Source organism: Nestor notabilis, unplaced genomic scaffold (genome assembly GCF_000696875.1).
Source record: "Nestor notabilis isolate BGI_N333 unplaced genomic scaffold, ASM69687v1 scaffold1764, whole genome shotgun sequence".
NCBI lineage: Eukaryota > Metazoa > Chordata > Aves > Psittaciformes > Psittacidae > Nestor > Nestor notabilis.
The window spans coordinates 30,970-40,865 of record NW_009924965.1 but is presented as its reverse complement, the minus strand read 5'-3'; the positions used below and the strand labels follow the sequence as shown (position 1 = coordinate 40,865).

General features: G+C 40.6%; 1 protein-coding gene across 1 annotated transcript; it reads left to right on the top strand.

Moving 5' to 3' along the window:
- The first annotated feature begins 3,688 nt into the window (after positions 1 to 3,688).
- MPC2 (mitochondrial pyruvate carrier 2) lies at positions 3,689 to 7,531 on the top strand. Its single transcript, XM_010012808.1, has 4 exons — positions 3,689 to 3,732; positions 5,443 to 5,527; positions 6,583 to 6,694; positions 7,312 to 7,531. Exons 1-4 carry the CDS (start codon positions 3,724 to 3,726, stop codon positions 7,346 to 7,348), a joined length of 243 nt encoding a protein of 80 aa, XP_010011110.1. The 5' UTR covers positions 3,689 to 3,723; the 3' UTR covers positions 7,349 to 7,531.
- The last annotated feature ends 2,365 nt before the right edge of the window (positions 7,532 to 9,896 follow it).

The window sequence follows — 9,896 nt, the reverse complement described above, 5'->3', positions numbered from 1 at the left end:
GTCTGAGCCGAGCCCCAGCCTAGGGGATAGGGTGGTTTCCAAAGGGCCCCGAAGCCTTCAGCAGTCACTTCTTGCTAATGGATGCACTGATAAAATAGCGGGGAGCGCTGTGAGGATTTCTGGTCTTGAAGTGTACTCTGGTTTAAGTCCGGCAGCTGTTTGCTTCATTTTCTTTCTGCCGAATCAGGCACTGCAGATGAAGTCAACTCGTGGCCTTTACGAATCCACTCTTGTCGCTGAAACGCTCATGTGGGAAAAGAAGGGCTTGAGTTATCCTGAAATGAGCTACCCTTACCTGACCTACATCTTATCTTTACTTGAGCAAACATGGGGGTTTGTGTTATTAGGGAGAAACCTCCTGTAAAATGATCTTCTTCGGTGCCATTTAGGTGATGTTTATCATGTAAACAAATTGCATAGGGTAGTTAAAAAGAGTGCTCGATAAAATCCTGAAACTTTATAGGCTGCCACTGTTTTGTTTCAGTGGGGTATGCATCCTTGACTCTTCACCTACCTGGAATATTGTCCTATGCACTGCGAAAATGGACTTTATAGTTTTTAGTCGGTTGCTCTGTCCTCCTTTAACAGTCCTTTCTGGAAATGAAAACTATTGCTTTAAAAAAGCCATAATTAAAGAGTGAAAACTGCAGTTATCAGAATGTCTGATTTGCACTGAATTCACTAGATCAATACATATATCTAACATTAAATTGTTTTTTATGCATAAAGAGTCAATACATCCAGCACTTCCATTGTAAAGATGCCAAGCCTCCCAGTGCCACATTCATCTTGGGTGAAATGTGGCAGCTTCCAACTGCTTTTACTGAAAACATGGCATGGTGAGAATGGGAACATTTTGTCAGAGCTGTGGTGCTAATGGAAGAAGGCTTTGGAGGTTCTCTTGCAGTGCTTTTCACGGGACTGCTTGAGGGCCGCTTTTGTTCAATACCTTAATAGTGAAATTAATCTTTAAAAAGTCCGTTTTTGAGGGCCTCTGTGTATGAATGTTTACATATATATACATACATATACATCTGCCATAACCCGTGCTGATGGTGTGAGAAAAGCCACAGAGGAAGCATGTGTCAAAGCTGAACCTGTGCCAATTCTGTTTAAGCCTTGAATGTCTTGAAGGTGGTTCTGTGAAACAGTTATGCAATAGATGTCACTCTGCCTGCAAAACAAGTAGGTTAAAAATTAGAAGCTCACATTTTATCCCTGGTGATATCCAAGTTTCAAGTCTAATTTAGGAATCTAAGCATCATTATCATGAAATTATAAATCACTTGTGAGAAAATAAGAACAAAGTTTACTTCTTTTCTGGCACTGACGTCTTCCAGTAAAATAGCTGATGAGTGGTCTGAAAAGCTGTTTCTTTGGCTGGTATTGCATAGCATGAGACTGCTGGAGGACAGTGAAGGGCCTGTAGTACAGGCTGCTACAGAGCTCCTGGCAGCCTCCGGGAAGCGTGGGCTCAGCTTGTGCTCCCTCTCCTTTGGCCTCTTTTAACTAACTAAACTGGCCAGGACAAAGACACTTAATAGAACTCATAAATTCTATAAGCTGGTCACACATATGATATCCAGATTAGCCTCTCGTATGCCCCTGCTCTGATGTGCTGCTGTCAAATTCATCCTTGAAAAATTCTGGGTGTCAGGATCTGGGAAGAGCTCACTTTGGCTGGGTGCTTACTAGAATGTCCCCAGGAGAGGTGATGGGCTTAAGGCATTTGACAGTCTTCCCTCACAAGCATCTTGGCTTTACACCTTTCTTGTTTTGATTGTTTCTTACTTTTGTAGTCAGCAGTTTTAAATTACTAGGTTATCTATTATTAATAAAAATTAACGTCAGTCATCTTGAAAACTGTACAAGCTGTTTATGGAATGTCAATTTAGTAATTTATACTCAGCCCACATTCTTTAGTACTCCAAATCCGAATGTTTAGAAGAAAATAGATGGCAGTAATTAAAGCTACTTCTGTGGGACCCCTCTAAGACTGATTTATAACGAGCTGTATTTACAGTCTGATACTGACATACTAAGAGAACAGCAACTGAAGTTAATGTCTTTAAAGGATGAATATTGAGCTGTATTTATTCAACAACAGTAGATGGTTTTAGTGGCTTTACAACCCCAAGCATTGTAAAAAAAAAAAAAAAAAACAAAAACAAAAACAAAAAACCAAACCCAAACACCTGGGTAGGTAGAAATGTTCACTTACCCAAGCAAAAAGTAATGCCACTAGTTACTAACTGCAGTTTGAAACCTGATCACTGTCATGAGCAGTGTGGGTCTGCAGAGGGCTTTGTGCAGAGCTGCCAATCCAGTTTTTGTTGCTTTCTGTCCTGCAGTTGCCCTGCCCTTTTATAGGGCTTAGATGGCTTTAGGGTGATGATACAACCCATAGTTGTAACAGTCAATGTTAGTCCTCAAATTAGGAGTTGCTTCACAGGTGCTTGCTGTAGAAAGCTGATGGTTAATTTTCTCCAAGTCATAGTTTTAAACTTGAGGGTTCTTAAAAACAAGCAGTATAAATAGTTACTGAAAGACCTCCTTAAGGCTGAAATGTTAGTGACAAATCAGCTCACATGAAAAGCAAGCAACCAAAGTCCTAGTGGTTGTCATTTATATTTAAAACCTTTACTCATAATACATAACATATTACAGTGAAATCTTGGCTTCATCTTGCATGTTACCAGAATGCTGAGCAGTGGCCTAGCAAGACCTAAACCTTAATGTGTTTTGATGAAACCAAAACCACTGTGGTGGATGCATACTTTGGATCATGATCTCTCTTTTAAGACCTTAATCAGGAGTTCTGGATTAATGATTTCTGGCATGGTTGGCAGTCTGCACATTGTAGGTGTGGCATTAGAGTACCTTTTTTTAACCAACCACTTGCCATTTTAGCACTGCTGTAAGAGATTTATTTGCAAAAGAGATGGTTTTCCCAGATCTCATTCCATTGACTTTTCTCCCTTCTTTCTGTAGATTTTTGCTTTCTTTCACCATAATCCTCCTTTGCCTCTTGGTAGATTATTGGGGTGTAGGGTTGATTGGGTAGGAAGCATTGTTTCTGCTAGAAAGACATGGTTATTCAGAGGTGCAGATTAGAGATGAATGCGGACACTCTCCTTGTGACATTTACTACTGCTTAGGTTTGCAGTCTGTACTCTCACTTGTAATGCTGCTGTGCCACGTGTCTTCTGTAGTATAGAGAGGTGGGCTGTGATTTGGGAAGGGCAGGAGGGACTGACTTGTTACAGTACCAGTAATAAGATATCTTGGGGGTTTAGTTTACAAGATTCAGTTCACAAAGATTTCAAATGCTAATTCTTTTAGAGTAGCTTTTAATCATTACAGACACTGTCTTCGCTATTTCTAGGCCTTATCCTAACTTTCTTCATTATATATACATTTTGCCTGCTCTAGTGTCCTCATGTTCTTAATAATGGAAATAACAAAATCCTACTCACCTGTTGCAGAAATGGGTTGGCTGATTACACAGCTCAAGTATGATGCACTGAGTTGATGAACTATGAGTATTAGGTGATAGAGCTTGTACAGTGGTGGAAAGTGTGCTAATATACACAACTCATTATTTAAAAAACCAAACCAAAACTTATTGTGGGTATTAAAACAGCCACATCTCGCTGAATAATTTAAGTACTTTTCTTTTTCCTCCCCTCAGGTCCCAAAACAGTTTTTTTCTGGGCACCTCTTATGAAATGGGTAAGTATAAGATGCCAGCTAGTGTCTGGATGCCGAAGTGCAATCTGCAGCAACCCATTGAGCAAGCAATGGTTTCCCAGCAGATATCTGAACCTACAGAAAGATTTAATACCAAGGCTTTAGTTTTTAATTTGCAAGGAGGAACAAAACTATCATCAATAACATACAGCACAACATGCAAGGGAGACAGCAGGGAGAGGGGAAATGCTTTGTCAAAAAACTGGACTTTTTGCTGAAAGTTGCACAAAGGCTTTCTCTTGTGAAACACTGTTTCTTGAGGGAGTTATGAACTGGCATAATTCAAAACTATGTATTTTGTCTGAGATTGAGGAATTTGAAAAGTATCATAGTTTTGAAGGCAGGTTAAAGTGTGTCAAGAGTGCAAGGTAATCTTGAGAACAGGTAAGAAAAAAGGCAACTGCCATTTTGGCCATTGGTAGCTCTCTGCTTCCTACTTGGTTACACCCCCTAGCTATGTTTGTGCACAGGTAAAGTGTATGACTCCTCCTAAATCACTCTGCTCCTCTTATTTGTTGTATTGGTATAGATAAATGACCTCTAAAATCATAAAGCATTTTGATCTCCTTGTTTGATAACAAGCAAGGATATAACCTGCTCTTAATATTGCCAGCTGGTTCCCAAGTTTCCCGTTTTGAGCCCCAGCTTTTTATAGGCCACAGGCAAGACGTGATGCTCTAAGCTGCAGTTTAGTTTCTTTGTCATTCTGAACTGGAGCTGCGGTAACCATGGTTAACCTTCCCCTTTCTCAGAGGCTCTCCCAGGTGACATGCTCCTGAGCCTAAGCGTACAGGCAACTCCTCTGAGCAGGCTGGTATCGACAACTGCTGTATCAAAAGAGCATATACGCAGATGGTTTTTCTTTCATGAACGTTCAGGAAGACTTCTTTAAGCTCACAATGAAGTTCTTCACTGAGAAGTTAAAATAACTTTCCCCCTACGTGGCAAAGGTACATTTACTGTAGTTACCCAAGTGTGCTGGAAGTCTGCACCTCTAGGGCACTGTTACAACAGCCTCGATCCCATAAGTGAGGCAGCACACAGACTTCTCTACCCTCAAAAACTGGTTTCTTGACTGGAGCCAAAGGAGTCCTTAATGGCAGGACTCTCTTATTTGTGGGATTTTGTTTGGTTTTTTGTGAACTCCTGCAGCATGAAATTTTATTTCCAGTAGAGGGCAATAACACAAGAATCAAATCAAGCATGCTTGCTAGCAAAGTTGTCAAGTACATCAGCCAAACTATTCCTCACTTCACCTGGATGTTTTCTACTTTTACTGAAATTATATTTAAAACACAGCACTTTTACCTCCTCACTGAAGACTATATAGTGTCACGTCTACATCTTTAACAGCAATATCTTAGCCTTACCTTTAGGAAGCTGCTTTCTTAAGCAGCTCTGCTTAAATCAACCTTGTTCTTAAATTAATACAAAATTGCCACTGCCTGGTATTTTATTGCAAGCCAGTTGCACCCCCTATAAGTGTGTTCTTACTTAGCCACAAGGGATTAGAAGTGGATGGTGTCCCTGAGAGTCTAATTACTCTGCTCATGTAATGCATCCCACCTCCTGCATAATCCATATGGAATCCATAGCACTGAGCTATGAAGCAACTTCCCTTGTAAAGCGGAGGGAGGTCTGTTACAGAAGGTCCTGGTACTGGCCCGGTGCTCACTGAATTTGTCTTTACAGGGTTTGGTATGTGCTGGAATGGCTGATATGACCAGACCAGCAGAAAAGCTGAGCACAGCACAGTCTGCAGTGTTAATGGCCACAGGTAAAGCCAAAGTTACTCCATGCTTTTACGCAGCAACTTCTCTAAAACTTCTTTCGGAATCCTCCATAAGTACTAACCTGCTTCTATAGAAAAGGCTTAACTATAATATGCTAAGTCTCAGTATTGCTGTCAGATGATAACTGCAGGACAGGCCTATGCTTATTAAATCTATAAGAGTTCTGTGATTATATATTACAGTTTTCTACACATGTCTTAATTTGGAATTGTCCAGAGCGAATTGTTAAGAGTTAGAATTATGAGTTTCATCCCTTAAATTACAATGATACCACTCATTCCAGTAAGTGACCTCCTTTACTTCAAATGAAGCAATTCTGGAATCTCCAGGATATAGTGACTCTTTTAGAACAGACTTTAAGGGATTAAACAATGGTAGGGCAACTACACTAACACAACTAGAAAGAGTTCCTATGTGTTAAAAGAACTTGGAAGCACTGGTACACGGACTGCTGCACTGCTTCTGTCGCACTGCTTCTGTCACCAGTTTTCACGTTGGCAGAAACAACAATCTGTATTCAAGGTGTTCCACCACATCTTGTCGGGGTGGGACGTGTGGCAGCTCCAGCTGAAAATCAAAACTGCAGCTGCCATCTTCTTCATTCTCCAGACTTTATTTTGTTATCTGTGCATTTTACATGATATGTAGACCCTTCTTAACTGGTGGATTCTATAATGTCTAAGCTGGTGCAGGAGGCTGGATATACCAAGCAAAATGCCACTACCCTTACAACTGTGCTGGAGAATTAAGGTCGAGACTGCTGTAGAGTACAGAGGCTCTTTCTTTGCTGTTAAGACTATGATTTACTGTATTATTTAGTTGCTTTGCAAAAATGTAGTATGTACCCATAGCTGTCCCACTGGCACTTGATGTACTTTTAACTGAGAAATGGCAAGGTATAAGAAAAGCAGTTGTCTAACATGAGGCTGTAAAATCTGTTTGCTTGAACTGGTGCATGATTGTCTCCAAACTTAGGAGAATGTCTGAATATTTCACTTTAAACACTTAACATCTTTAAACTTTCCCTTTCATTCAACAGGCCTTATTTGGTCAAGGTACTCTCTAGTTATTATTCCTAAGAACTGGAATCTGTTTGCTGTAAACTTCTTTGTTGGCTGTGCTGGTGGCTCTCAACTCTACCGAATATGGAGGTATGCATTCAGAAGGAGTTTCTACATCCTGTGATACACCACCTCAGCTTAAGCAGGCACTTATAAATTCTACTAGCTTCCATGTCAGTGCAAGAGGAACTGAGCAATTAAACACTGCAGAACTTTTTTGCTTCATTGTTAGTTTCCCACTTGAGTAGGAATGAAGCTTTAAATACTTTCAGCATAGCTAGAGCACATTGTAAGGAATGCTCTGTGTAAGCTGTAGTTTCTGGGTCTAAAGCATTCTTTAAAAGCTGTAGGTCTGACTGACAGCCTAGACTTTCTCTTCCTCACAAGCTTTACACTTCTGTCAGCTTTCAGTGCTGAATCATGTCAGCTCCAGCTGGATTGAAGGGTTCTTACGCAGAGCAGCATTTGCTAATTCTTTTTTAATTATTATTTCTTGAGGCTTCAGTTCTGGCCAGGAATAAGGCAAACTTAGCAACTAAACAGGAACTTCTTACATGAACTAAACTATGCTATCCTGAGTTTATGCCCTCAAGTCTGTTGTAACTTTAAACCTCCTCTGCTGAACAGATTGTTAGGCAGACACTGTTACTGCAACTGGTGTTCTATTCTTAGTCTGTGCTCTTTTTCTTTTCTTTTTTCCCCTACAGGTATAAGCAGGAGCTCAAAGCAAAACAACAAAACTAGCTGCAGCAAAGAGATGCTTAACCCACAGCTCAAACCCAACAATGCACAAAGCCTTCCCCATGGGACCTAGCTTCACTAATGTTTTTTGAGAAAATAAAAGAGGAAATCTAAATGTTTAGAGAGCAAGTGTTTTCTAAGTGCAAATAACAAAGTATCTCTGTACACTTCAGTAAAGTGCAACCTTTTAAACTGAAGCAAAATCCTGTGTGTTATTGTCTCTTTAAAAAGAAACTTGATTCTGGATTGTGCTTCCAGTGAGTTGCTGGGCCTGACCTTACCTGTCTCCTCCGAACAGTGACAGGAGTGACACAGCGCCAGTCAGCTGGAGCCTCAGCTGCAGTTGTCTTCCTCCAGGTCACCATACTTCCAGTAACCAACAATAGTAGCATTTGTATTTCGTTCCCTGATGCTCTTCCCCGCTTGTGTAAGGATATTCTTTTCAGCCTCAGCTATGTATATCTTCATTTGTTTCCAAGCCACTACCATCTTTAACAAGAGAAGGGGCAACTAGTGCCACTGGTGTTTTAGCTTCTGTCATCCTTTACAACTAGAGACAGAAAATGGGTGCATTTAAGTACCTGGTTCTTGGGAGTGTGAAAAATAAACAGCCAAAACGTTTATTACTTGCTTTCCACCCCTCCTGTAACACACGTGGATTTCCTGCAAAGGTGTGCACTCATGAAACATGAACATGTCACTTCTCCAGTAGCTTCTTCAGGAAAATGAAGGCATTGAAATACTGGGGCTTGCAAAGTCTTGTTAGTCTCCCCCCTTTACTTTCCCCCAATCCCATCTGAGTTATCACTACAGCATGGCAAAGGTGGAGAGGAAACTGTTCGATAGTTGTAAGAGCTACAGCACCTTGTTGTGGCACCGATGTCCTCTCCTTTCTCACCTTGGGTGTACTGTTACATTATCCTGTGCAAAGTCTTTGTGCACTTTAAGGAAAGCATTAGTCATTCTTAAAATGACATACACCTGATAGACTGTCAGCTCCAATTTTCTTTTCAGAGGTTGTCCTGCCACCTCCAGCTCTTTCTCTCCTACGTGTGTTCTGCTTGCAACCAACAGTTGCGCTTGCATTTCTCAGTTCTCAAATGGTGAGCACTCCAGCTGTGTTGTTTGCTGAGCTGACAGAGACTGCAGTGACTGAAGAATGCTGCCAGAAAGAGGTGGTGTATTTCAGTCCCCCTCCCTTCGCAGTCCCTAACCAGGTAAGACTCATCCAGCAAACCAGTAATGGGGAGGTGAAGTGTATTAAAGTATTCACAAGATTACAATAGAAAACATGAAAGTCCATTCAAGAAACAAAATATCTAAGATAACTGTTTCCAGATGAGTCTGTAAAAGCAAAAGCATGAACAGTTGGTACACTAGCTCTTCATGTAACTGGGCCATGCAATGTATCTAGCTCCCTCACACAGATTATACACCTGTCTTACAGGCATTGGTTCTCTGGTATACCTCGAGCACACAGGTTTACAAAGCAGCACCCAGTCTGTGTTCCCAATTACACTTCCCACATAACAATAGCTGGTACTGCAGGGAGACAGAAAAGACTGCACAGCACACTGATCTCCAAAGGCATTGAACTTGCATTTTAGAGTGCAAAAATACCTTTAAATGAAAGGGCTTATTAATTTTATGGCAGTGAAGAGAAGGCAAAGAGAAGCCCCAAGAAGAGTATAATTGCTGAGCATAATTGACATGATTTTGTAGCCTCCCGTATAAAAACATTACCCACGTATGAGCACTGCATGGGTCCAGAAGTCTTACCCACCTTCTCAGTTTTGGTAGTTTTAAAGAGAAAATATTTCCATCACCTATTGCACAAGAACATTTTGTATTTGAGGTCCTAGGTAGATACATTAATAACGTAAAATTCCAAGACAAGATTTCAATACAGAGTGAAGGTGGTTTGGTTATAAATCAAACGGCCCACACTTGACCTCAATGAATCCACTCTAAGGCAATGCATCTTCTAAGTTGCATATACACATTTACTGTAGTTACAAGACAGATGGTTACCTAAACAGTTCTCATGAGTTTAAAAAGTTAAAAACTTAATTCCAGCTCTGCTAGTCACAAACTGAAATATCACTAAAGCTTTGAGAGAAAACCAAACTCTACGTGTCTCCAGTTATAAATGAAACATCATTCAGTTAGTTACAGGGACATTTCTGCCTCTCTATAATGGCTCTTGATACCATTTCATGAACATGCCAACCACCTCCCTCACTGAACAACTCCTGAAGTCAAAAGGGGCAATGGTGATTTAATGCACTGAGTACAGCTACCAATTTACTTAGATTGATACTTTATAATTATTTGTAATCCTCTTCTCAAATTTAATTTCTGGCAATCAAAAATAAGAAGGAATAGATCTACTGTTAAAAACCAAGAATAAATAAATAAATAAGCTGAAACTGTTCTAGTTAGTAGCTCTGTTAAAAACAGGGAAGATGACTGATGCCATTCATATCCCCGGCTCTAGGGGGTGCCAGCTGACTTAGCTGCCACAGCCCAGGCCGCCGACCCCAAGCTGCAT

Coding starts and splice junctions, on each gene's coding strand:
- MPC2 (XM_010012808.1), top strand. Junction 5,528..6,582: donor TGCAGTGTTAATGGCCACAG/GTAAAGCCAAAG, acceptor TTCATTCAACAG/GCCTTATTTGGTCAAGGTAC. Junction 6,695..7,311: donor CAACTCTACCGAATATGGAG/GTATGCATTCAG, acceptor TTTCCCCTACAG/GTATAAGCAGGAGCTCAAAG.